The sequence below is a fragment of the Caenorhabditis elegans genome, chromosome III (assembly GCF_000002985.6).
Source record: "Caenorhabditis elegans chromosome III".
Taxonomy (NCBI): Eukaryota; Metazoa; Nematoda; class Chromadorea; order Rhabditida; family Rhabditidae; genus Caenorhabditis; species Caenorhabditis elegans.
Window position 1 is genome coordinate 10,318,231 of NC_003281.10, and position 24,743 is coordinate 10,342,973.

Here is a 24,743-nt window from a genome sequence, read left to right on the forward strand (position 1 = left end):
ACAAACACCAATAAATCGAAAAATTAATACGAATAAAAATTTAAATTAAATATAATTTATTAAATTAAAACTTTCAACTGATTAACCCATCCAACAAGAATAAATTAGGGTAGAGACGAATTTTTTTTGGTAGATATCACATTTGGAGAGTAGAAATCTGAAAAAAAAACTACGTAAATCATGGAGAATTGGGAAATAAAACGAACTCTTTTCCCGAACAATTACTTGTTCTTCTGGTTGGCGTTGAGATAGTGGAAGAGGACGACGAGCATGAGCATCGCGATTCCAAGAATGTTGGCAGCAATTCCGAGTTGAACGTCGCTGATCATGACTGGAAAAAAATAATAGAAATTTCGAAACTAGGGGAACGGCGGGAAAAAATCAAAGAAAATGGCGTTTAAATGGAAAATTCAGTATGTACTGCAGATAAATAGACATAAGGTATAATAAGAACACTGAAAATTAAGATAGATTCGTGAAAACTCAAAAATCTTCGATGAATTCTTTCAAAATCGATAAAGCGAGTTTTTAATCGATTTTACACTAATTTTATTAATTTTTCCTACTTTCCCAATGAAATTTTCTTATTTTCAATGTAAAAATTAGCAAAATTGCGATGAATTTTCATTGAAATCGTGAAAAACAGATGAAAAAGCAAGAAAAATGGATGTAAAGTGGCAAAATACACGAAGAATACATCGGAGCGCATTTGCATTGCCAAGTTGGCGATAGACAATTCTCTGCGTCTCTCACGCTCGCCGCACATCTCTCGTTTATTGATTTTTCGATTGTCCACTAGCCGCTGGCTCCGCAGTACGTCTTCTAAGCCCTACTTCTGTTACAACGAGTATTACGATGAGCCAGAAAACCGAGCAAGATGATATTCCTCTCGCTGATGATGGTAAGTGTTCTGAAATTGAATTTCCTGAAAATAAACTTTTTTTAAAATATTGTTTAATTTTCCAGACGACACTGTAACTATAATTAGCGGTGGGAAAACTCCGAGAGCTGCCCAGCCACTTCCGAAGGAGGAACCACCAGAGGATCCAGAAGAGAAAGCCCGGATGATCACACAAGTGCTGGAACTTCAGAATACTTTGGATGGTAATTCACAGAAATTTCACTTTTTCTATATTGATTTTTTAAATTTTAGATCTCTCACAACGCGTCGAATCTGTCAAGGAAGAGAGTTTGAAGTTGAGATCGGAAAATCAAGTGCTCGGCCAGTACATTCAGAACCTAATGTCCTCCTCGTCAGTATTCCAGTCTTCTCAGCCGTCACGGCCCAAGCAGTAGGTGTTGTGTTGTCCTTTAAGAATCTTTTTTTCTAATTCGATTCCCCGTCCATTGATTGTTCCATTCTCGCCGCCCACATTGGGACCCTGTGCATGATTTCCTGAAACCATAATTGCCCCTTCCACTAACCCCGCTTTAATTGCTCCTCCGATCTTGTCAGCCTTTCAGTTGCCGAAATGTTACCAAAAAGTTATATATTTTATTAAATAAATAAATAATTTTTCCAAGATCCTATTACAGTTAATATTTACAGAGATGATTCAGTTCACGACGACGATTTTGGAGAGTACGAATATTAGAAATTAGGCCGATTGTAAATAGAAGATGTCCATACCACAGTCTTTCGTTCGTTTCAAGAGCTCAGTTTGCACAACAAAAATTCTCTTATCGTGTTCAACCCGCTTATTTTATTTTCTTTACATTTTCTGTACGATTTTTTATCACATTTTTGTGTTTGTGTGAATATATTTAGTGTAGTAAAACTGTTACGAGTGCTCATCTCTTCTGTTGTGTTGTTCTATGCCTTCATTGGGTGACAAACTGGTTTCCGGCGCCGTGGACATTGATTTTATCACATAATTTCACGTCTAACAATGCTATTTAGTTATTTTTCAGTTAAAGTAAATAAAAAACAAAGAAAATGAAACTGGTAAAAGTAAATTTAAGCAATTTTCGAAAAAAAAATTTAATCGAATTAATTTCAAAATGTACCAACTACAGTAGTATCTGCAATTGTGCGTCGCGGTGTTTGCGGAGCATGATTTTTTAGTTCAAAATTTCGAGACCCGAAGGAACTCGGAGGATGTCCAACTGGGTGGATTCCCAACTCGGGGGATTGGCCACGCCCACAGAACCGTGCCTTACAATACGCCCATTTCTGCAACCTCCGCACGGTTTTAAAATTATTTTTTCTTGTTATTTCTCGCTCTATTGAGAAAAATACAGTTTTAAAATCGTGCGGCAGTTGCAGAAATGGGCGTATTGCAAGCCACGGTTCTGTGGGCGGGGCCAATCCCCCGAGTTGGTAATCCCCCCAATTGGACATCCCCCGAGTTCTTCGGGTCTCCCCAATTGGACATTCCCCGAGTTCTTCGGGTCTCGGGTCTCGTACCAACTACAGTAGTATCTGCAATTGTGCGTCGCGGTGTTTGCGGAGCATGATTTTTTAGTTCAAAATTTCAAATTAAATTAAATTAATTTTTCATTCTCAAAGTTTTAAAGCGGAATTTACATACGGGGCGCTCGTTCTTGCGGTTTTTCTTCAAAAGAACAATATTTTTTGTCGGAAATTGCATCTTTGCAGACCGAACCAGAAGAGAAGACGCACAAAAAGGGAATATTGAGTGTCCCTTTTTGTTCGTCTTCCCTCTTGGCCCGGTCTTTATCCTCTTTTGTTATTATAATTACCGTTTACCATTTAACTGTTGCACACTTACGCAGTGTACGCAGTTGCGCGTCACGGTGTTCACACGTTTTGGCTCGAGCTTTGAATATTATAAATTTCTCCCGCGATCTATCAGACTTTGCAGATAATGGGAGAAATTCCACCGACAGACAGTGGGTATCCGACGCCTCGAGATGAAATTCCATCCACGGTGAGTTGATTTTAAGCCTAGTTTTCAGCTAAATTTGTATATATTTATATAATTTATTTTCAGTCCCGACCCAATTCGCCGAACAATGCACAGCTATACCCGTTGACATCGACGCCGATTCGCGGCAACAAAAGCCGATCGATGAAGGAAAATTTCGCGACTTTCCGAAACGATCTCTCGATCATCGAGTCGACGGGCTCCGACACAATTGAAAACGATTCGCATTTTGTTCTCGGTACGGTTCCAAGGCAATTCTATCAATTAACATATCCTGTGTACCCTTTAGACGGTGTTAAATCTCTACTGGAGGCGTCGAAAGAGCTCAAGAAAAAGGATCGGGCGAATTCGTTGCTCCGAGATCAAAATGAGTCTCTTCGCGGTGAAAACGAGTCACTTCGAGAGGAGAATTGCTCGCTGCGTGAGGAATCGAGAAGGATGGATTTGGTGGATAAAGAGAATGTCATTCCAGTGATCCCAAGGCTTGTGTTTGATGAGAAGCCCGATTTGGATCCGATTACAGTAAAATCCAGTGAACAAATAAAAAAAGAGCTCTTGTCATTTATCAAAAATGATGAAGATCGCACGATTATGGAGGCTAAAATGGAAAATGTACGTGGAAAACTAATAAAATATGCCATTTAAAAATTAAAAATCGATTAAAATCTTCATTTCTCACATTCCAGATGCTGATAAGCGACTCCAAACCACCTGCGAAAGTGTTCACGGCCACCGCGACCATCCAAGTGGACACTGAGAAGATGGACGCCAACATTCAGACTGATAAGGATGATCATGTCAATGTGGTCAACGCGAACTTGCAGATTGTACGTAAATTGGTAGAAAACTTGTGAAAACCGTCGAAAATTTTGTAAAAATTGTAAAATTATGCAAATTTCAGTTAAAAAAAGAGGATTTTTCATTGAAAAATCTGAAAATTGCCGGATATTATACTATTAAAAGAGTCAGGAAATTCTGAAAAACTACAAAAATGTTTTTTTTCGTCCAGAATAATAATTTAAAAGTTTTGAAAATGACAAAAACTGCTGATTTTTTCGTTTTTTTTGTGAAATATTTCAGTTTTTCGTTCCAAAAATCCCTAAACTTCCGCGTAATTGTTGAAATTTCAAATATTTTATTTTTTCAGGAAGTGGATCAGCTACACTCGGAGATCGAGGTCATTGGCAAGAAGAAATCCGATCTGGAAAATCGCCTTTTCGATTATGAGAAGCTGAAAGCTCAGTTCGAGCAAGATGAGAACAAGCTGCGTGCAGATTTGGAGAAGAAGCTCAAGACTAGTCAGGAGAAGCTTGTGAAGTACGAAGGAAAGATCGAAGAGCTCCAGTCAAGGCTCAACAAGAAGCGTAAGGAACTGGAAGAGGTTCAAGCGGAGAATCGGAAGCTTCTGGAGGACAAGAATACGCACGATTTCGAGCTTGACGAGGCGAAAGTTCAGGGAGAGCACTTGGAGAAGCAGAGGAAGGAGGCTTGGGAGAAGGTGGAGCAGCTACAGGAGATGCTAGGAGAACTTGAAGCCGAGCTTGATCGACAGAAGGAGTTGAAACTGCAGCTGGAGAAAGACATGGAAGATTTGAGAAAGGAGCACGAGGGTCAGATGGCGGAGCTCGAGAAGCGTTTAGAAAAAGTTTCGGAAAAAGAGAAGGAGGCCATTGAGCAGTTGGAGAAGATACAGAAAGAAAATAAGACGATTGTGAAGGAGAACGTGTATCTGTCTGAGTCGAAGCAAGTGCTCCTTGAAAGTGAGATTAACCTGAAGAATGAGCTGGATGAGATGGCCGTGAAGCTTCGCAACTCTCAACATCAAGTCGCTGGGCTCAACGAGAAGATTTCGGAGGAGAAGAGGCGGAGGAAGAAGCAGGATGCGGATGTCACCAGGCTTGATGAGCAGAATCAGAAGGTAAATTTTGTAAAATTATAAATAAAAACTCTTTTCCGATCTTTACACGGAAAAAGCTTTAAAATTGGAGCTTAGAAACTGCAGTTGGAGCTTAGAAACTGCACTGGAGCTGCAGTTTAAACTGAAAAAATAGATACTGTATAATTTTTTTTTAATATAAAAAGTGAACTAAAAATGGAAAAATCTCGAATTTTCAGCTAGAAAAATAAAAAATAATTTTTTTAACTGAAATATTTTGCAATGAAGCTCATTAGAAATCTCGAATTTCCAGGTGAAATTGATATAAAAATGTGAAAACCTGATGAAAAATTTTTCAATTAAAATCACAAAAATCCAATTTTTCAGCTCCTCCGAGAAGCTCAAGACTCGGCGGAACTGCTTGAAGAAGTTCAGAAGGGAAAGCGAGAAATCGATCATCTCCGCCAACAGCTAGCTCATCAGTCGTCGGAAGCTGGCTCCGTTGGCCAGCTTCAGCAGAAGCTAGCTGAATCCGAGCACCGTGAGTACCTACTGCAGCTGGAATTGGAGCGAGTCATGAAGATGGAACGCGACCTGGATGGCAGAATCGAAGGATATATTCGATCAGAGGCGGCGGCGAACAATGAGCTCGAGAGGCTGAGAAAGGACACGGCTGAGCAGAAGGAGAAGCTCGAGGCTATGGAGATGGAAGCTCGTAGCAAGGATTTGGAGCTGGCTGATTTAACGCGGAAACTGGCGAAGGCGAGAGAGGAGCATGAGACGTTTGAAATCAATGCTCGGAATCAATTCTATGCAGTCACCGGTCAGATGCACGAGGATATCGAGAGCTACAAACAACGCTTGCTGGAGTTGGAACCTTATCCTGGAAAGATCATTTCAGGATCGTTCCGAGACTTTCCTTCGCAGACAGATCCTTCTCCTGCAACGACGGATGCCTGGATGCAAACGGATGTGGAAGAACAGCTCATGGTGAGCCCGGAAGTGTCACTGGTATCCGAAGCTCCCTCATCGCTCCAGGATTCCCGACGCTCGTCGCACCTAGATGAGAAACTTCGACGGACTATCGAAAAAATTGGGGAGTTGCTCGCTGAGCATGAAAGCTTCCAGGAGAGCCTGCGCGATCCAGAGTTTCACACGGCAGAGGCTTTCCGCAAAATCTCTCAGCTTCTCAAGTCAATCCTATCTGGTGCCAATTCGGAAGAGATGCTTGAAAGGATTTGGACGTGGCTGACTCTAAAGACGAAGGCGCTGGTGGAGCAGCAAGATGAGCAGATGAAGAAGGTACAGAAGGCCGGCGAGATGCTGTTGAGCCAGTTGCGAGAGAAAGAGTCGGACAACGAGGTGCTTACGAAGAAGTCGTTGGAGATGGAGGCGGCAGCGGAAGAGTTTCGCACTTATTATAACGTGAGATTTGGTCACTATATATTCGGTGGATATCGGCGAAAATCTAAATTATTATTAAAGAAAAAAAAAGAATTTCAAAAAAATTAAAGTTTTTTCCAGGATATGTTGACCGAAAACGATGAGCTCCGCCACCGGATTGTGCAGTTGGACGAAATTCGAGAGGTGGAATCCTCCAACAGCACGAAGATCGAGAAGGGACTCCGCGAGCAGCTGGAGCAAGCTCAGCACGAACTGGAAAAGTAGGTTTTTATTTTAAAAAATTCCAAAGAGTGTTTGGCTTAAATTCTTGGTTTTTGATGGTTACAATTTTTTTTCTGGAAAAAAACCTTACACTTTTTGAAAAATTAGCAAAAATTTAGAAATAAGCACAAATTAGCGAATTTCATACAGAAATCACTCAAAATTTCAAAAAAAAAACCCCTCCTAATTTTGGCTAAAATATTGAATTTTGGCTATTTTCCGTGACCGGAAATTGGCTGTGACACGGAAAATCGGCAAAATTGGAGATTTTAGCTGAAATTTGTCCGTTCTAAATTTTTGAAGAATCTCTTGACGAAATTCTGTTTTTATTGCTATTTTGAGACTAATAAATAGAAAAAAAATTATTTCAATTTTATTAATTTTCAGGAAAAAGCGTGAATACATGTGGAAGCTTCAGCAGAAGGACGAGTTCTACGAGATTATGGATCGCAACGTGAAGGAGACGGAGAAGGAGAACAAGCGTCTGCTGCGGAAGCGAACGGAGGATAAGGAAAGGATGGATGATTTCATGCTGAACATCCGCAAAGCGCAGGAGCAATGGAAATATCTTCGTATGCGAAATTGCCAACGACACACTTCAATGATGAATATGCTGGAATCTGTGAAGAAGAAGAAGCATGAATCACGGGATATGAACTGGCTTCTACAGCGTTTCGAGGATAGCATTAGAAAGGTTCGGGTTTAAAAATAATTTAAAGAAAATCTAGAAAAAATATATTTCAATATCCTAAAATTGGGTTTTAAAATTCCTTTTTTCCAGTACGGCGTGGCAGAACTGACGACAGAAGAAATATTGGAGCCCGAAGGCAGCAGAAGCAGTAGCAGTAGAACCCTATCCAATCATTGATTGATCGATTTAATATACATTTATTTTCGTTTTTTTTGTCTCATATCCTACTGTGAATATTACTTGTGTGAAACAAAACGGGACATTTGTTTTTTTTTTTCAATTTTATGTCTTCTTTAAATTACATGAATAAATTGCGTATTTCTTTAGACAGCTTTTGAATTTAGTGTTCTAATTATAATTTCGGGATGAATTTTGGGAAGGCGCAGGCCGCCTCGTAGGCAGGCATACCTACAGTAAAGCCTTACAAAAATGGAATAGAAGAAATGATTATTTTGATAAAAAGCCAGATGCGTAATTTTTTGTGTGTGATAAGAGAAAAGAGGGAAATGGTAAATACAAGTTCACGTGGTGTCAATTTGTCTCAATGAGGTTTGATCTACAAAAAATGCGGTAATTTTTCCCCATGAATGTGTGACGTCAGCACACTCTTAACCATGCGAAATCAGTTGAAAAGTCTGCGTCTCTTCACCCGCATTTTTCGAAGATCAAATCAAAATGGAACACTTTGACACCACGTACAAGTTGAGATTGCATGTTGTTATTAAAAATGAAAAATGAAATGGAAAATAGAAAAATTAAGCGAAATTATCCACGATTTCCATTAACCAAAGCGATCAATCCCTCTTTATAAGCTCCCGAGCAGTCTCCCTTGATCATATTTTCCAGCGATGTTCTGTACAATGATTGGAACATGTTCCGAATGTCACCCATATCGTATTCAGCACGTGTCACGCACAATCTAATCAGGTCATTGTCACGCGTGCCGAGACCCTTCATACTGTCATGGAGAAGCTTTGCAAAGTAGGCCGGCCTGTTACGGATGACGGCAATCACTGCGAGAAGTCCGTCACGAATGTCACCGCTGAACTCGAATTCGATGGCCTTCTCGATTGAGTGATTCGAGGCTTTTTGGTATTCCTCGAACACTAATCGCAGTTGACTGAAGTTCTGACTTGCGAGGATCGCGTTGAACGTCGATTCGTCCGTTCCGAGACGTTTCTCGCCGGCTTGGAGCAGGCGGCGGGCGTCTTGGTTGGCTCGGAGACCGTCGGTTTGGCTGGATTCGTCACGGCCGCCGGCGCACAAGGAGACGAGGAGACGCTGAAAATTATACGAGATTGTGATATTTTCTAAGAAAAAACTTTGAAAATCTACTATTTAAAGTTTGAACCATTAAATGGGCGGAGCTAATAAACCACGCTTACTCAAAGGAGAGAGCTTCACGTTTCTGGTGATGAAGCATTTTTGTGGTTAGCTTTTTCTATTCAGGAAGTTCAGAAGCCTCCCTATTAGACTTGCACTCCCTATTAGTATTGCTCCTTGAACACCCTCCGAAAATTAGTATTGCACTCCCTATTAGTGTTGCACTCCCTAATAGTCTTGCGTCTATTTTTTTTTGGTACAAAATCACCTCACTAATTTTGAGATTTTAACAACATTTTTTGCCTACTGTGCAACAATTTTTGGAAAAATTTCAATGAAATTGAAGTTATTACACCTTTTTGTTGCAATTACAATCAAATTCTCTGAATTTTCACACAAGGTTCGAGTTTTTTCAGAAAAAAAATAGTAAGCTCAAAGTCAGAAAAATGTTCTGAAAATTAGTATTGCACTCCCTAATAGTCTTGCACTCCCTATTAGTATTGCAAGCGGGAAGACCATCGAACAATAGTATTGCAGCTATATTAATAGAAGAAATACGGTACTCGAAAGGAGCAAACTTTGCACGTTATTCAAAGGACAGCTATTAATCAAAAAAGTTTTGGAAAATTGTGCTAGGCTCCTCCCATTTAATGGTCATGACCGGCCACCCATACAGGGACGGAGCTCACAATTACTGTCGTAATTATGTTTTTTTTATGTGAAAATTTCAGGAAGCTCATAGAAGAATTCAAAAATGCTGCTAAACACAATAAATGAGCGTGGTTTGTTAAGCTCCACCCTCAAAATGGAAGTTGGAGTTTTGGAGGCCGAGTTTTTAAATTTTCCTCGGCCACGGTCGTTAAAATTATTTCGAAAAGTTTACCTTGAAATGCCCGCTGGTTTCACCGATCAAATCTCTCTCCAAATCCTTCTTGAAGAGCATCTTATAGGCATCACGAACTTGTTGAATCTGAGCATTAGTCCTTGACGTCATAATCTCGATAAGCACGGATTCTTTCGTGCCGAGACCCTCCATTGCACGGTGCAACTGCTTGGCGTCGTAGATTGCCGGTGCGTCCATCAGCGCAAGAATGAGATCTTCAAAGTCTCCATGGAGCTCACCCTTGAGCTCTTTGATCAAATCTTTTCCGTACATCACTTTGAATGCCTTGGAGATTTCTTGACGTTGCCAGTTGGTACGTTGGCAGAGGATGCTGATCACCTTCGAGTTGTTACATCCGAGACCTTTCATCGCTTTTCGCAGAACTTCTGCGTCGGCGTTCGAGTTGAAGCCTTGAACTGGGAAGACTGACGGTGTGCCGATCATTACTGAAATTTTTGGGAATTAGTGTTCGGTGATGGTCTCGAGATAATGGAAGAGAAAATTCTAATGTGGGTGGAAGAGAGACATCCGGCCACGGCCATCAACGGGAAAAGCGGGTGATCGTGAGCGAGGAATAGAGCGGAAAATTCGTCCACGGCCACCAACCCTGTGAGGGGGGTATTATTGCACAGACGTAAAAATTTTGCGATTTTTGCCGCAGAAATACGGTATGCGCCTTTAAAAGCATACTGTATTTTTTAACAGAATTTCCAATAATCTTCTATAGTTGTTCTCTTGTTTCATTAAAATGTTGTCAGGTTTTCAAAAAAAAAATTACGTCAAATTATGAGGAATCAAAGAGGAGTTTAAAACTACAGTACCCTTTTTCTATTGCTAAGAATTATCGTGTCGAGACCAGATACAGTAGTTTTGACACCTTATCTCTCATCTAGGTTTGCTGATGTCAGCAGTTTTCCCGTCTTTTAACGAAACATTTTTCTAAAAAATTCACTGGTAGATCACGGCCATCAACGTTGAAAAATCTTTAAAAATCTAGCATTGGAAAATTAGAATCAAAAACTTGGAATTCTTGATCAAATTAAGTTTTCAAAAAGTTGTAAAAGTTTAATGGCGGTCAATGGTTGGTGACCTTCGATGAATCAAAGAAATCATAAATTGCAACGAGAGATAGAAGGGCAAACGAGACGCAGAGAAGTAGAACGCTGAAGTGGATCAAGAGAGTAATCCCTGTTTGTATTGTTGGCCATTTCCCGGCGAGCGGGAATTGAATAGAAAATGTACGTTTTGGTAAACATTTCAAGAAGAAAAAAATGCATTATGGATTCCACAGAGTTGTCAATTTTTGATCTTTTTCCTAACGCCTTATCACTATAGGGGGTTTAGGTTGAGTACGGGAAAATGGGCAGTCATAAGGCAGAGAGAACAATGTGAACAAGTATGCCCGTCTTCTTCCCATCCCATTTCGTAACCCCTCAAATGACTCATTCTATGACGTGTCCTCTTGAACTGGGTCCAACTTGCGCGTAAGCTATGACGCATTGGGATGTGCAACTAGCCGCCGCGTATATTTTGATCTACGGGGTTCAAGTCCGGATGGTGGCAAAAGTTTTTTGTCTTGTTTCAAATTTACTGTATATTACCTGGTTGACCATATCCTTGATTCGGGAAAAATCCACCACCACCTTGCTGCTGACCTCCCTGCTGATATCCTTGCTGTGGAGGGTACTGTTGTTGTTGGGGTGGGTAGCCGCCTTGATTTGGCTGCGGGGCAGAGCCCTGACCACCGGAGAATCCGTATTGAGGAGCCTGAGGGTATCCGCCACTACCTCCAGGGTATGGAGCACCACCTTGTCCTGGGTAGCCGCCACCTCCTTGATTGGAGTTGGAGCCGGGGTACGGTGGCTGACCTCCACCGCCGGGATACGGTTGTTGCTGGGGTTGGCCATATGGGTCGTAGCTACCGTTTCCATAGCCTGGCTGTTGAGGTGGTTGACCGTATCCTCCGTAGGATGGTTGTTGGTTTGGATAACCTGGAATAATGTGAATTAGAAAACATGGGACATCTCTAGTAATTTTTCACTTTTTTAAAACACGCTCTACCGTACTCATGGGACAACTCTGTGGAATCAGTGTTTTTTTGAAAAACTTTTGTTCGCAAACGCGCCCAATCGCACTCACCTCCTCCGGAATTCATATTGCTTGGCTCTTGACTGCTCTGCTGACTGCTCGGCTGTTGCTGCTTGTTATTCCCGCCGAGTCCACCGAGTTTGTTGTCCTAAAATAGTTCGAAAAATCAGTTATTTTGATAAAAAAAGGTTGACTGAGAGAGTACTAAAGCGCAGACACTTAGAGAAAAGATGGGCTCACTCTCGAGCCGCCACCGCCGGACACGTGTTCTTTGGAGTTTTCTCTGGAGGACAGAAAACGAATGAAAATGTGTAGGAGAGCTAGATGTTTGTATTGAAAAAATGAGAAGGGCAAACAACGCGTCCTTTTGATCGAAATTGTTCTAACGCCGGAAAAAATTGAAAAAAAAATATTTTCTTTTTTTCTCTGATGTTCTATAGGTTTCCGGTGATAAGATAAGGGAATTCACTTCATGGGGAACAAATGATAAACAAAAATTGTTTTTTATTTGTCTTCCTTAGAAAAAAGTCGTTTCTTTCAACAAAAAAACCATATGAATACTGAATCTTTGGGGTATTGGTAAACTAAAATCTGCGATTAACCGGTTTCAAATCGCTAAATCGCTCAAAAACCTTCTATCATTCTACGTGAGAATCATTTGAAGGGAAATTCGAAATATTATACATTCGTTGCGAATGTATAATATTTTCCAAAAAAACTCACCAGGACGTCCTGAATCCCAGACATGACGAATTTGCGAAGCGACATTGTGTTGAAACTGAAATGAAATTTTTATTTCTATTATATTTTTGTTTTTTTTTTTAATTTCCATAAAGAAAAAAAAATAAATAAAGGCTAAAATCAGAATTCCACGTGGAAATCTAGTAATACTGAGAATTTTAATTTTATCAAAGTATGTATTTTTTGTTATTTCTCTGTTAACTTAAGCTTAAGTAAAGGAATCCCTTGAAAATAGAAAAAAGGTTCAAAAAAATTTGAAAAAGTACAGTAACCTGAAAAAATTTAAAGGTGCATGCCTGCCTATTAATTTTGTAATTGGTTTCACTAGGCTTAAAATTTTAATGTTGTTTTTTTATTTTATCGCTAAAAACTATTATTTTTCGATTGAAAAATAAGACATCATTTGTCTGGAAAATTAGTCTTAAAAACTTCACAAATACAGTAATCAGACATAAATTTAAAGGCGCATATGTTATTCTATGAGATGGGCATCGCCGCGATCGCGTACTGTAGTCCCATTTTCTAAAAAAATCGATTTCAATTTTTTTCGATTTTCCAAAACATTCCGGTGATTTTTTAGACGGTTTTCAACGAAAAAAGTCTCAAAACGTCTACAAAAATAAAAATTCTCTAGAAAATTTAAAAAAACCAAAATAAATTTTATTTAAAAAAGAGATAAATGAAAAATCAAATAATTTCTAGGATTTTGCGTGCCATTTGAAAGATAAATTGCACAATGGTAGGGATAAGAGCTCCTGAGTGTACCCTTCTCGACATGACAGCCACAGGTTAAATACGCACTGTTTTGAGTGGAGAATAAATGAAAAAATCGCCCGCAGAAGAGATCGGATGCGCAGAGAAAAGAGACAAATGACAAAACATGAGTCATTTGTTGTCAATTTCATTGCGAAACTTCTTCACGTATAAGACAATGAGCGAGATATTTGAGATGATTCAGCTTGCGAAATTTTGCCCTCCGAAACAAAAAAACTGAGAAATTCTCCCCATTGGGGAGAAAGGTAAACACTTGGGAGGGGCAGATGTTTAATGTCCTGGAATTATTTCTCGTGACTACGACTGACAGGTTTCCTCAAACAATAATAGTTTTTATTTTTGAAAGAAGAGTATTGAAAATTCGGGAATGTTCTCGTAATTATATACAGTACACAAAAATGGTGGATTTATTATTCCTGCGGATTCACTGCCAGTACGGCCTGAGCGAGTTGTTGACGGAACTGTGCAAACGAGTCGATGTCGAATTCGAAATTGGTGTCGCCGCCGACGGTTGGCATCTGAATGTTGATCACTGGCCGGAGACTTTTAGCCACGTACGAGTTGGCGACCACTGAAAAAGATACATTTTTTAAAGAAAATTTAGGAGCACATAACGGATTCGCACAAAAATAAAGGCGGGGCGTAATTTTGCAGCCATGCGGCACGGTTATTTTCTCCTTTTTTCGTCTTTTTCTCCAGTTTTTTGTGGATTTTTTCAAAAATAAAACTTCGATTTTACTTTTTATATTCTGTTTTTTTTTTCAGTTTTGTCTAGTGTTATCCAATTTTATTCTTATACTATTGTGAGGATATTTTCATGCTAAATTTGTTGTAACCACATTAAATATGCTCATAATCGTATGATAATTAAATTGGATAACATTTTTATTCGAAAAAAAGAGAATAAAACTAGTAAAATCGAAATTTTAATTTAAAAAAAAAACGACAAAAAACAGTGAAAAACCGTGCCAGGGTTGCAAAAATAAGCCAGCCTCTTTTTCTGTGCAAAGCTGCTTTTTTGATGGGAGTTTTTTTTCTCATTTACCTATATTAACATTCCACGCGATATCTTTCTCATTTTTTGCCGATTCCGCCAGCTTTTGCTCAACTATCCTCTCTAGAGCCACTTTCTCCTCGTCTTTGAGATCTTCTGATTTTTGAATAAAGTCCGTTGAATTGATTGCATGACACGCTTTAAACAGTTCTCCATAGCGTATAATATTCTTCAAATCCTCTTGATCATCGGCAAAATCGTTCGGAAGTCGTGTGGAAGTCGTTGCACAGTCATATAAAGTCGCCAATTGTTCCTCCGAGAGCATCTGGAAAGCGGGAAATTAGAAAATTCCTGGGAAAAAATAGGAGAAACCTATAAAAAACGAGAAGCGACAGAAAATTCGAGCTGCTCAATGAAGGCAGAGCATTTGGAGCAAAAAGTTGTGGAGCAAGAGCAAATGGATAGAATGTGAGGGTGACAGGAAGGTGATGAGATACATTGCCAGCTGGAAAATTGTGGAGTTTTGGAATATATATTTAGTTTTAAATTTTAGCATCGCGGCAAAACCCAAAGCTCCAAGGAGATTTTACTTTAAAATACCAAAAATAGACTAAAATTCAGAAAATCTAAAAGGAAAGACGAATTAATTTGCGAAAGAACTCAATTTTGGATAATTCTCTCTAAAATGAGAACCTACATCTTTGAACCATGGGCTTCACATTCAAATAATTCCCCAACTTCATGACTTCTAGATTCTTTTACAAGCTCACACAGCTTTCGAAACTTTGAATTATTAAGTCTAGCGTCGGCGAACAACACAAGATCCACTTTTTCTTCAAATTCCTCGGCGGAAAACAGATCTACACAATCCTGGAGCTCCTCACGAACATCTAGCTCCCTCCGGCTCAAAAACTCCTGTACTAGATGAAGATTCGTGCTGTTCATCCAGTTATGATTGATGGAAATTGTGTCTTCCTGGAATTAAATGATGTCCTTCTAAACTGAGAGATAAATAGTTGATATACCAAATTGTGGGCCTGATGGTACCAATTAGATGGGACAAACACAATTTCTCCGGGCTCTTGAACGAATTTTATCACTTTTGCCTGCTCGAATAGCCGTTCATACTCCCGAATGTCATCCACAAACCCCGACTCTGTAACGCTGCTCCGAAACAGATTTTCACTGCCTGGGGGCATCATAAACCACTGTTTTCTGCCGCAAATATTCGCTGACCAGCTATGCGATGAAACTACGTCGGAATGAAGTTTTGTCCTAGAAAGTTTGAGGGGATTTCTAATTTTTAAGAAAATTCCAAGGCTACCAGGATCCAGAAGCTCCGATATAAACGAATCGATAGTCGTCACCAAATGGATTTTCCGATTTCTCACTAGTCCATGGCTCACAATTTACAAAATCTCGAGAAAAGAAAGGATGCAAGGAGTATGAAGAGGTTCCGAATCTAAATATTTTAATTTAAAAAAATCAATTTCGAATTGAAATTCAACTCCTACTCGTTTTGAAAATGCCAATCCTTTAAGTAAACTTCTGGATCGCCCATTTCTTCCAGAAATTCCTTCAAAGTAGTGGTTTTGTACTGATTTCCTCCGCAAAGAATAGGAACTTTCGAATCTCCTGGAGCGAAACGGGATTTTCATAACAAAAAACTATCCAGACAAACCATAGGACTTTTTCAAATATTCCTTATTTGGCTGTCCATTTGGAAGCACCCAATCTTTAACGGCTGTCCAGCCAGAAGTGCTCCACTCGCCAAGGATAAAAGGCTCATTTTTGAAGCCGAATTTTACTAAAATCTCTAGCCATGGAGTCGATGGATCAGAAATTCGAGGAATTTTAGATTTCATCTTGAAATTTGCAATGGAAAAAATAATTATTCAAAGAAAATCACAGAAAATGCAACAAAAAAAACAAAAAAAGAACAAAAAACAAGTCGAAAAGTGCGCCCGGGTCGTTTGCTGACGCATCTCTTCAAACGAGACGCGCTGCTGGCGCACTTCTCGTGCCCTGTGCGTGCATTTCCGCAACAAAATTCAACACTTGTTTTGAAACGCACCGCCCTGTTTCTTTTTTCAATTTTGATAAGAAAATCAGCATTGTTTCAGGATGATTAACATTCCAACTGCGATTCTGTGCCGCTTGGGCGCCAGATCGTCGATTTCCCGCTCCTTTGGAACATCGATCGTCACCAAGGTGGGGATTTTTTGAATTTTTCCGTGAAAATTGTTGATTTTTTGTGTACGCATGAAGGAGAAATGTATAACAGACACATTCTTTTCAATTAATTATTTATAATATTCACAGTCCGAGGCAAAGACGCCAATCCAGAAGTTCGGATGGGAATACCTGTTGAAGCAGCGCTCCAAGAATCGCCCAATCGCTCCACATCTCACCGTCTACCAGCCACAATTGACCTGGATGCTCTCCGGATTCCATAGAATCAGCGGTTGTGTAATGGCCGGAACCCTTCTCGTCGGAGGAATCGGATTCGCAGTTTTGCCGTTCGATTTCACCGCTTTTGTGGATTTCATCCGTAGCTGGAACTTACCATGCGCGGTGACCGCTGTCTTCAAGTACATCATTGCTTTCCCCATCATTTTCCATACTCTTAACGGAATTCGCTTCTTAGGATTCGATTTGGCTAAGGGAGTCAATAATGTTGGACAGGTAGGAGTTGAAATTATTAATTTAATTGTTTTAAAATAAAAATTAATTTTCAGATCTACAAATCGGGATATCTCGTATCTGGACTTTCGGCTATTCTTGCTCTCGCCATTGTCTTCAACTCTTGCCAGAACAAGAGCAACAAGACTGCCTAGGCACAGATGCTCCGCCTTCTTTTTTCTTACTCCGCCCCAGCCCTCGACAATTCTCGTCAATTTACTTTTACCGTTGATTTCTTCGATTTTCTCTCTTTTCCGTAGATTTACCTCTCCTCTTCGTTTTTTTTTCTCTGTCTAGAATGTATATTATGATTATGAAAACGAATAAAAATTTTAGATGACACGCTGCACGGCGGACAACTCGCTGACGAATCCGGCGTATCGGCGACGAACGATGGCGACTGGCGAGATGAAGGAGTTTCTGGGGATAAAAGGCACAGAGCCCACCGATTTTGGAATCAATAGTGATGCTCAGGACTTGCCATCACCGAGTAGGCAGGCTTCGACGCGAAGAATGTCCATCGGAGAGTCAATTGATGGAAAAATCAATGATTGGGAAGAGCCAAGGCTTGATATCGAGGGATTTGTGGTAATTTTTTAATTTTTTTTTGTAAATAAAATTTCCTGCTGCTTCCAGGTCGACTATTTCACGCACCGAATCCGGCAAAACGGAATGGAATGGTTTGGAGCACCGGGATTGCCGTGTGGAGTGCAACCGGAGCACGAAATGATGCGAGTTATGGGAACGATATTCGAGAAGAAGCACGCGGAAAATTTTGAGACCTTCTGTGAGCAGCTGCTCGCAGTGCCCAGAATCTCATTTTCACTGTATCAGGATGTGGTTCGGACGGTTGGAAATGCACAGACAGATCAATGTCCAATGTCTTATGGACGTTTGGTAAGGGAGAAAATACTGAAAAAAAGTTTGCAAAAATTCGAAAATTCGCCAGAAAGGTGGCAGAAAAAACATTTGCAAAAATTGTTTGTTTTCCTTCAGGAAATCAGCAAAACTTGGTCAAAAATAGCCCAATTATGTGTCTTTTTTGAAAGTTTTCCATTAAAAAACCACGAATTTTGATCCCGGATTGTAATTTTTTTTGTTGATAAATTAGCAGAAAACTTTACGAATTCGATTAAAAACGTTATTTTCTATTCGAATATTTTTAAAGCATATTTTCCTTGATTTGTATTTGCGAAAAAGATCTGCTGATTTATCAAAAATCGGTTTTTAAATGTAAAATTTGTGGAAAATACATTAAAATTCGATTTTTGAACTTTTTTCTTCGAAAAACAGGTTTTTCTGCTGATTTGCTGAACGAAAAACCCCAAAAATTCAATTTTCGAACATTAAAAACCAGAAAAATCGTTTTTTTAAGCTTAATTTTCCGCCAGAAATGAACGAATTAAATTGCAAATTTCTAATTTTCAGATAGGTCTAATCTCGTTCGGCGGTTTCGTAGCTGCAAAAATGATGGAATCCGTGGAACTGCAGGGACAAGTGCGAAACCTCTTCGTTTACACATCGCTGTTCATCAAAACGCGGATCCGCAACAACTGGAAGGAACACAATCGGAGCTGGGTAAGGAGTATTTGCATAGACATTAGAAGTCAATATCCCCCTTTCCCTAGTACCCTTGACTTCCCGGGGTGTTGGTAAGCCGATAATTACAGGGTTCGGTAGCCTCTTGGGGGGACAGCTGGAAACATATTCAAGTATATTACTGTTTATGATAATGTTATTGTTACGGGAATACAAAATTCGCAGAATGCGTATTTCACAACATATTTGACGCGCAAAATATCCAGTAGAGAAAACTACAGTAATTCTTTAAATTTTTAAAATTTTTACAATTAAAGAAAATAACCACTAATCAAAAGAAATTAATTTCAAAAATCGAGCCCGTAAATCGACTACAGTAGGCATTTAAAGAATTACTGTAGTTTTCGCTACGAGATATTTCCGCCTCAAATATGTTGTGAAATACGCATTCACGGATTTTTGTGTTCCCCGGAATATGCTCTAAAGCATTATTTGTGAAAATAAAAAATCAAGAAAAAAATTGCAGGACGACTTCATGACACTCGGAAAACAAATGAAAGAGGACTACGAACGAGCAGAAGCTGAAAAAGTGGGACGCCGGAAGCAGAACAGACGGTGGTCGATGATTGGCGCTGGAGTAACAGCTGGAGCCATTGGAATCGTTGGAGTCGTCGTGTGTGGGCGGATGATGTTCAGCTTGAAGTAACGTATTCAATTTGTGTAAATAATTAATTTATGTACAACTCCTTACATTTGAATCTCATTTTTGCTCACTGATTCTCTCATCCTTTGAACTGGAAGAAGTGGGAAAGCTAGGCCACAAATTACGGCTCTCTGTGTCGATTTACGATTTTACTGCAATTTTTTCCGATTGCCTTTTTTTTTGGCCAAACCCTACTTCCGCGTAATATCAACTTTTCCGTGTTCTGTACATTTCGTCAAAAACCCTGAAACCCTAACTTTTCTCGCCGTGGCCTAGCCTCCCGCTTCTCTTCCACATTTCCAAAGTACCCCTGTATCTCAATAATTCATCTTCACTTTAACTGTCTCTTTTCGTGTGGCCTCTTCCAACTCCCCCCAAATTCCTGTACGCGTACGCGACTTTGTATTTATTTTTTTCAAATTGTTTTCTCTCTACAACAACAAAAAAAACGGTTCTTTTATTCAACCCTTTTTTCGGAACGAAACTGCAATTTTGATAATAGGCGTGCGCAAGAGAATCCGGTTTTCATTTTCGCCATCACGTCATCCAAAAAAGTTTAGTAGGAAAATATCATTTTTTAATATAATGATTCATCTTTCTCGCCTCTTCTGTCTCGAGACGACGGTCAATTCGATGGCCTTGAATTTTTCGAAACAAAAATGTTTTTGTTTAGTGTAAACGATCCCCCCGCCTTATCGCTGTTTCACCATCAGATAGGCTCCGCCCATTTTGATTCCCTTGAATTTTGTCGGTATATAAAACAAAAAACGTTAGTGCACGATTCAAAAAACAACAATGCGTGCTTTACTATTCACCTCTGTTGTTCTTTTGGCTTTGGCTTTTGTTGAGGCAAAGAAGCAGACTATCACTGTCAAGGGTACAACTATTTGTAATAAGAAGAGAATTCAGGCGGAGGTTACCCTTTGGGAGAAAGATACTCGTGAGTTTTCAGTCTTGTTTAGCTTGAAACGGCTTAAAAAGGACTAAAAAGGCCTAAAAATTGAAGTTTTCCACCTGTTTTCAAAAGAAAGCCGAATTGCACAGCTTTACACGAGATTTCTCAATAATTTGTATTTGAAATTTTCATATTCATCCCCAAACGTTCTTTACACGAAATTTTGCGATTTTTGAGCTTAAAATACGATACCTGGTCTCGACACGAAACATTTTTGTTAAATTCAAAAAGATGTGCGCCTTTAAAGAGTGCTGTAGTTTGAAACTTCTGTTGTTGCGGACTTTTCATCGATTTTTCGTAGCGTTTTTTTATAAGAAAAATGTATTTATTTATTCAAAAATTTAATTTTACCGAATCGCGAAAAACAAAATGAAGAACACCGATAAAAATATCGCAGCAACAATAGTTTGAAATTACAGTACTCTTTTAAGGCGCACACATTTCCATATTTCACACAAACTTGTCGTGTCGAGACCGGGTATCGTCATTTTGATGCAGAAATCAAGAAAATTGCATATATGTTCAAAAAACCACAATTATGGCGAATTTCAAGCTTGAAACGAAAATTCAGGAAATTCTAAAAATTAAAAAAAAATCATTCGAAATGTGAAATTTGATATTCAACTTGAATGCCATATGGCAAATTTCTGTCTATTCCGCTTTTCGATCATTTTGTTCCACGTGGCCGCGAAAAGAGAAAGCACGACCACTGATTTCTGGCAATTTTTTCCTGTACCGTGTCAATTATTTGAAACTCTAATAAGCTGGTATTTTTCTGCTATTGACAACTAACTGAATCCATAATTTGCAATTATAATATTGACTTTTGATGTGTGGCTTAGAAAAAAAAAACCAAAAACCTCATCTAGCTTTAGGCTGCCAATATATTCCTAGGACATATAAAAAACCCTTAAAATTCTCTGCAACACCTACAAGCTATCAAACGTACTATTAGTATTCAATTTTCCAGTCGACCCCGATGACAAGCTCGCCTCAATGCAATCGAACAAAGAAGGAGAGTTCTCACTTACCGGATCCGACGACGAGATCACCTCAATCTCTCCATACCTCATAATCACCCACAACTGCAACGTGAAGAAGGCCGGATGCAAGCGTGTTTCAGAGTATTTGATTCCAAAGGAGAAGATCGGTGGAACCTATGATATGACATACGTCACTCTTGATATTCTTTCCGCTAAAGACAAGGAGAAGTGCTAAGAAAATGTTTTTTTTGTTTGTTTGCTTGTTTGGAAGGGAAGGACTTTCTATCTCTTTTAATTCAACAATAAACTATTGGAAAACCTTGAAATTTTAACCTTGAACTGTAAGAAAAGTTGCGTGATTATGTTGACAATTTTGCCAAGTATATCTTTGTGGATATCACAATAAACGAAGTCAAAGCACGAAATATTACGGAAACACAAAATTAATGAGAATGCGCAACATATTTGACCGCAAAATATCTCGTAGCGAAAACTACAGTAATTCTTCAAAAGACTACTGTAGCGCTTGTGTCGATTTACGAGCTCGATTTTTGAAATGAATCAGACTAGAAGAAAAGGAGGAAAATATTGAACATCAATTGAACATCAATTCAAAAAGTCGAACCCTTGACTACAGTAGTCTTCTAAAGAATTACTGTAGTTTTCGCTACGAGATATTTTGCGCGTCAAATATGTTGCGCAATACGCATCCTCAGAATTGTGTGTTCTCGTAATGTCTTGAAAATTTTCCATTTCAACATCAAATAAGCAAATCTAAAAATGTGGGTTCTGCAGCGACCACTATGACTGTGATCGTGGCAAGACCCACTCAGAAAACTACGTGTTCCTTTAAACAATACATTTTTAAGTATTGTAGGTATAAAAATTGTTGGCTAGCAGTCTAGGCTGCCTTTTTCAGTCGACAAACTTCTAATTTAATCGGCGGGTCTTCAAAAAGTCGTTTCTTTGAAAATATAAAGCTTTATATATTTATATATTAAAAATTTTGATTACATGATATCAAAAGCGACCAGTTTGCATAAAAATTATCAACCAACAATATCAATATCTTCTTCTACCTCCTGATCCTCCTCCTTCACAATGCTCAGCTCACTGCTCGAGCTGGAAGGAGTCGACGGGAGAGGCGAGAGAAATGGAAAAGCGAATGGAAATTGGACTGGAAGATTTTCAGATAACATATGGGGAAAATAAAAAAGAAATGGGTTGATTGGAGGCATCGACTGAAGAGGTGCGACCTCCGGTGGTGATCTGGATTTTGGCGATGGGGACTGTGAGTTGCTGCCGTCGGAATATGATGGTGATCTTCTCTTGCGACTCAAGTTCCCGTCACGGAAACCTTTGGCAAAACTGTTGTGCTTGATTTTCAAGTCGGTGATTTTTTGGTTCTGAAATGAGGAAAAATTAGGTTTATTATTCAACTCTCTCTATCTTTGAAAACAAAGAATCTATTAAGAAATTGTTAAACACCATATTATGGATCACAAAGCGAGCAATATTTTTGTAGTTGACAACTTTTATATAGCTCTTTTTATTGGCGAGGTAGGAGTGCTTAAAGTAGCGCAGTTTCAAATTTATAAATAGAGCCAAATTTTGAGCAAGTGTAACTCTCCTTCTTTTAACTCTATTAAAAACTTGTCAACTAACTAATTAATCTTTACAACTAGGGTTACAAATTATTAGTTAACGACTTCTTGATAAGTATGATGGTTGACAAGACTTCCCCCTTCCTTCCCAGATTTCCCATTGTTCACAAAATATTGATTCTTCCGAGATAAGATCCATGCGCTAATACTCTTACTCTCAATACTAACCTGGTAAGCCGTTACTGCAATAAACTCGGTATGAGGGAATTTGGCGGTGGCGACGATTTGGTTTGAGGATTGTGGGACGCAGAAAGGGCTCTCCGATGGAGACTCGTAGATTGTCAGCACTGGAATGTACTTGTGCATGCTGTTGAGGTAAATCTGAAATTTCAATTTTAAATTGGAAATTGCCAAGTAATTTTAAAGTTGAAATCCTACCATTGAAGCGTTGTTGGACTCTGAATAGTTGGAGATTTTCACACGATCAAAGCAAATCGAACTCCACATCCAGTCACTGAAATTAATTGGGGTTACTTTGAAGATATAAATTTAGCAAATTTAGAATTATTTTCATCTGAATTATGTTGTCAGTTGACAAACGACAAACTTTGAAAACTTTAATGTTAGATGAGATGTAACCCTCAAAATATTCCAAAGGCATTTGAATGCCAGTGTCGGCAGCTCTAACTCTTCAATGGCTCAAGCTAGAAAAAAGTTGTCAACTGGCAAATTGTAGATGATAAATCAGTTAACAATTTTCCAGTTAACATCTTTTTTAAAACTTCCAAGCCCGCTGAGATATGGCGCTTTGAAGTTGTAATACCAGGGCGGAGCTAAAAAAAGTTGCCAATTGACAAAATGGTTCTCACTATTTTGATAATCATGTCAGTTTACAAATCTTCATAGCTTCTAATCTTCCAATTCCTATGTCACACTCACCTTCCCTTCCGAACTCCATCAGCATGCCACATCTTCTTCGCGTCGACCTGCTTCTCAGCTTTGCCCGTTTCCTGCCACTTTCCACCGCTGAACTTGAATCGACTTTCTCCAACTGGTTGTAATTGGAGCATTATTGCATACAGCTTGTTTTCATCAAGCCCTTCGACTATATATTCCAACTTTGGGAACAACTTTCGGCCGTTCTTCGTGACAATCATCTCGTTGACTTCTGCGTGGAATATCTTCCAGAGAGTTTCTTGGGATCCTTCGATTGATACTTTGACTTTGGACATTTTTTGTCTGAAAACGTTAAAATATATTATGAAAACGAACAGCAAAAAAAAAGTTGGAAAATGGTATAAGATATAATGTTATATTCTCACCGGTTTGGCAGCTACACTTGCTTAGAGTGTGGTACCAGTGAGAAGGAGGAGCGGGAAAACTATTCTAACTTAAAAACGGTGGTATCTAGCAAAAAGTTGTTAACTAACAAAGCAACAATGATAAAATTTGCAATATTTTGTTAGTTGACAACTATTTGGTATCTCTTGCCAGTTTTGAGATAACGTCTGAGATATCCCCGCCGTTCAAAAATAAGAAAACAAAAAAATAGAAAAATAAGAAACACGATAAGATAGAGATGTCATCACAAAAAAATGGTGATTTAAGACAAAGAAGTGAGAAATTGTGCACATCTTCACCCCATCTCACCTCATTGCCAAACCACACCCCTCTGCAAGGGCGGGCAGGTTGTGCGCGTGGCCCTCTCGGCTATCGATTCTGGGAAGACTTGGCGGCTGACTGGTAGATCAAAAGAGTTGGGTATACTTTCAAAACAAAATTGGGAGATCAAATTCTGATGTGGCATAGAAATAGAGAAGACGGTCCGAAAATGTTGGTTTTATGTAAACTTCAAAAAATGTTCAAAATTTAAAGATGATACAACTTCCTTATTAATTAAAGAATTATGCTATGTATACCATGCTTATCGACAGTATGGATTTTGTATATTTTTACTTTGAGATCACTTTTCTCAAGAAAGAATGACAGTAAAAATTAATGTAAACTGAATTTTTTTGTACCATATAAAAACCGAAATTTGAAAAAAATAACTTTATTTAATGTTTCAAAATAAAGATTTTACCATTTTACATTTTCATACCTTCCACAATTACCCATTATTCCATCTTCAAACCCTCCTTCTATTTCCAGATAATATACCATTTCCAAGTATACCCCTTTTTTGTCGGTTACCTCCAAAAGAGCATACGTTGTAAAATTTTTGAGCCGGTTAGTTGTAGTGGGCTCTTTTGATAGAACACCGACAGTATTGACTGGAGGTGTAAAAATTGGTAGCTGAAGGAAAATGGATAAAAGAAAACATTGGTTAACGGATCAAAATTATTTTGCATTTT

General features: G+C 38.9%; 10 protein-coding genes and 1 non-coding gene across 16 annotated transcripts; 5 read left to right on the plus strand and 6 right to left on the minus strand.

Moving 5' to 3' along the window:
• Positions 1–221: 221 nt before the first annotated feature.
• ostf-4 (Dolichyl-diphosphooligosaccharide--protein glycosyltransferase subunit 4) lies at positions 222–329 on the minus strand (the record flags this gene model as incomplete). Its single annotated transcript, NM_001379888.1, has 1 exon — positions 222–329. The coding sequence occupies one exon, from the start codon at positions 327–329 to the stop codon at positions 222–224; it is 108 nt and encodes a 35-aa protein (NP_001367095.1).
• A 379-nt stretch (positions 330–708) lies between these two features.
• On the plus strand, positions 709–1,789 carry unc-69 (the record flags this gene model as incomplete). Of its 3 annotated transcripts, none has more annotated exons than NM_001027582.5 (4): positions 804–901; positions 967–1,104; positions 1,154–1,292; positions 1,550–1,789. In NM_001027582.5, the coding sequence occupies 4 exons, from the start codon at positions 856–858 to the stop codon at positions 1,593–1,595; spliced, it is 369 nt and encodes a 122-aa protein (NP_001022753.1). The 3 variants fall into 3 exon arrangements, with proteins under 3 accessions (NP_001022752.1, NP_001022753.1, NP_001122717.1); NM_001129245.5 differs by having other exon boundaries at positions 856–901; positions 1,561–1,768; NM_001027581.5 differs by having other exon boundaries at positions 709–901; positions 1,154–1,789.
• Positions 1,790–2,818: 1,029 nt separating this feature from the next.
• Positions 2,819–7,445, plus strand: sas-7 (Spindle assembly abnormal protein 7). Its single transcript, NM_001027583.6, has 9 exons — positions 2,819–2,891; positions 2,955–3,126; positions 3,178–3,500; positions 3,575–3,715; positions 4,036–4,806; positions 5,152–6,189; positions 6,289–6,428; positions 6,817–7,123; positions 7,211–7,445. The coding sequence occupies exons 1-9, from the start codon at positions 2,829–2,831 to the stop codon at positions 7,295–7,297; spliced, it is 3,042 nt and encodes a 1,013-aa protein (NP_001022754.1). The 5' UTR covers positions 2,819–2,828; the 3' UTR covers positions 7,298–7,445.
• Positions 7,302–12,192, minus strand: nex-2 (Annexin). 2 transcript variants are annotated; one of them, NM_001027584.8, is made up of 5 exons: positions 12,138–12,192; positions 11,466–11,562; positions 10,928–11,317; positions 9,327–9,772; positions 7,302–8,401 (listed from the first exon to the last, which is right to left on the minus strand). In NM_001027584.8, exons 1-5 carry the CDS (start codon positions 12,180–12,182, stop codon positions 7,886–7,888), a joined length of 1,494 nt encoding a protein of 497 aa, NP_001022755.1. In that variant the 5' UTR covers positions 12,183–12,192; the 3' UTR covers positions 7,302–7,885. The 2 variants fall into 2 exon arrangements, with proteins under 2 accessions (NP_001022755.1, NP_001022756.1); NM_001027585.6 differs by lacking the exon at positions 12,138–12,192 and having other exon boundaries at positions 7,396–8,401.
• Positions 12,193–13,245: 1,053 nt separating this feature from the next.
• On the minus strand, positions 13,246–14,430 carry T07C4.12 (COMM domain-containing protein). Its single transcript, NM_001382978.2, has 3 exons — positions 14,296–14,430; positions 13,975–14,248; positions 13,246–13,500 (listed from the first exon to the last, which is right to left on the minus strand). The coding sequence occupies exons 2-3, from the start codon at positions 14,246–14,248 to the stop codon at positions 13,340–13,342; spliced, it is 435 nt and encodes a 144-aa protein (NP_001370219.1). The 5' UTR covers positions 14,296–14,430; the 3' UTR covers positions 13,246–13,339.
• On the minus strand, positions 14,296–15,788 carry jmjd-4 (Jumonji domain-containing protein 4; the record flags this gene model as incomplete). Of its 2 annotated transcripts, none has more annotated exons than NR_052690.1 (6): positions 14,296–14,428; positions 14,621–14,898; positions 14,949–15,198; positions 15,248–15,385; positions 15,432–15,558; positions 15,605–15,788. NR_052690.1 is itself a non-coding variant. In NM_001268142.5 (6 exons), 6 exons carry the CDS (start codon positions 15,786–15,788, stop codon positions 14,296–14,298), a joined length of 1,104 nt encoding a protein of 367 aa, NP_001255071.1. The 2 variants fall into 2 exon arrangements, 1 of the variants encoding a protein (NP_001255071.1); NM_001268142.5 differs by having other exon boundaries at positions 15,438–15,558.
• A 258-nt stretch (positions 15,789–16,046) lies between these two features.
• Positions 16,047–16,938, plus strand: mev-1 (Succinate dehydrogenase cytochrome b560 subunit, mitochondrial; the record flags this gene model as incomplete). 2 transcript variants are annotated; one of them, NM_001379891.2, is made up of 3 exons in its annotated part: positions 16,047–16,134; positions 16,246–16,608; positions 16,662–16,938. In NM_001379891.2, 3 exons carry the CDS (start codon positions 16,048–16,050, stop codon positions 16,758–16,760), a joined length of 549 nt encoding a protein of 182 aa, NP_001366681.1. The 2 variants fall into 2 exon arrangements, with proteins under 2 accessions (NP_001366681.1, NP_001299884.1); NM_001312955.3 differs by lacking the exon at positions 16,047–16,134 and having other exon boundaries at positions 16,360–16,608; positions 16,662–16,760.
• On the minus strand, positions 16,860–16,880 carry 21ur-15673. Its single transcript, NR_052691.1, has one exon.
• Positions 16,939–16,941: 3 nt separating the features above from the next.
• On the plus strand, positions 16,942–19,292 carry ced-9 (Apoptosis regulator ced-9; the record flags this gene model as incomplete). The annotated part of the gene is made up of 4 exons (NM_066883.7): positions 16,942–17,193; positions 17,242–17,502; positions 18,034–18,183; positions 18,671–19,292. The coding sequence occupies 4 exons, from the start codon at positions 16,942–16,944 to the stop codon at positions 18,848–18,850; spliced, it is 843 nt and encodes a 280-aa protein (NP_499284.1). The 3' UTR covers positions 18,851–19,292.
• Positions 19,293–19,616: 324 nt separating this feature from the next.
• Positions 19,617–21,210, plus strand: ttr-15 (Transthyretin-like protein 15). The gene is made up of 2 exons (NM_066884.7): positions 19,617–19,787; positions 20,773–21,210. The coding sequence occupies exons 1-2, from the start codon at positions 19,643–19,645 to the stop codon at positions 21,018–21,020; spliced, it is 393 nt and encodes a 130-aa protein (NP_499285.1). The 5' UTR covers positions 19,617–19,642; the 3' UTR covers positions 21,021–21,210.
• Positions 21,211–21,775: 565 nt separating this feature from the next.
• Positions 21,776–23,628, minus strand: tbx-9 (T-box transcription factor tbx-9). Its single transcript, NM_066885.8, has 4 exons — positions 23,329–23,628; positions 22,828–22,903; positions 22,618–22,770; positions 21,776–22,191 (listed from the first exon to the last, which is right to left on the minus strand). The coding sequence occupies exons 1-4, from the start codon at positions 23,619–23,621 to the stop codon at positions 21,835–21,837; spliced, it is 879 nt and encodes a 292-aa protein (NP_499286.2). The 5' UTR covers positions 23,622–23,628; the 3' UTR covers positions 21,776–21,834.
• Positions 23,629–24,743: the final 1,115 nt, after the last annotated feature.

Bases quoted from the DNA above. Each gene is read 5' to 3' on its own strand.
- sas-7 (NM_001027583.6), top strand. From the start codon at position 2,829: ATGGGAGAAATTCCACCGACAGACAGTGGGTATCCGACGCCTCGAGAT. The intron at 4,807-5,151 runs GTAAATTTTGTA...CCAATTTTTCAG, and splicing joins TTGATGAGCAGAATCAGAAG to CTCCTCCGAGAAGCTCAAGA. The intron at 6,429-6,816 runs GTAGGTTTTTAT...ATTAATTTTCAG, and splicing joins GCTCAGCACGAACTGGAAAA to GAAAAAGCGTGAATACATGT.
- nex-2 (NM_001027584.8), bottom strand. From the start codon at position 12,182: ATGTCGCTTCGCAAATTCGTCATGTCTGGGATTCAGGACGTCCTG. The intron at 11,563-12,137 runs GTGAGTTTTTTT...GAACTATTTTAG, and splicing joins CTGGGATTCAGGACGTCCTG to GACAACAAACTCGGTGGACT. The intron at 11,318-11,465 runs GTGAGTGCGATT...ACATTATTCCAG, and splicing joins CAATATGAATTCCGGAGGAG to GTTATCCAAACCAACAACCA.
- T07C4.12 (NM_001382978.2), bottom strand. From the start codon at position 14,248: ATGCTCTCGGAGGAACAATTGGCGACTTTATATGACTGTGCAACGACT. The intron at 13,501-13,974 runs GTAAATGAGAAA...TATCTTTTTCAG, and splicing joins CGCGTGGAATGTTAATATAG to TGGTCGCCAACTCGTACGTG.
- ttr-15 (NM_066884.7), top strand. From the start codon at position 19,643: ATGCGTGCTTTACTATTCACCTCTGTTGTTCTTTTGGCTTTGGCTTTT. The intron at 19,788-20,772 runs GTGAGTTTTCAG...TCAATTTTCCAG, and splicing joins CCTTTGGGAGAAAGATACTC to TCGACCCCGATGACAAGCTC.
- tbx-9 (NM_066885.8), bottom strand. From the start codon at position 23,621: ATGTCCAAAGTCAAAGTATCAATCGAAGGATCCCAAGAAACTCTCTGG. The intron at 22,771-22,827 runs GTAGGATTTCAA...TTGAAATTTCAG, and splicing joins AGTCCAACAACGCTTCAATG to ATTTACCTCAACAGCATGCA. The intron at 22,192-22,617 runs GTTAGTATTGAG...TCCTCATTTCAG, and splicing joins TTGCAGTAACGGCTTACCAG to AACCAAAAAATCACCGACTT.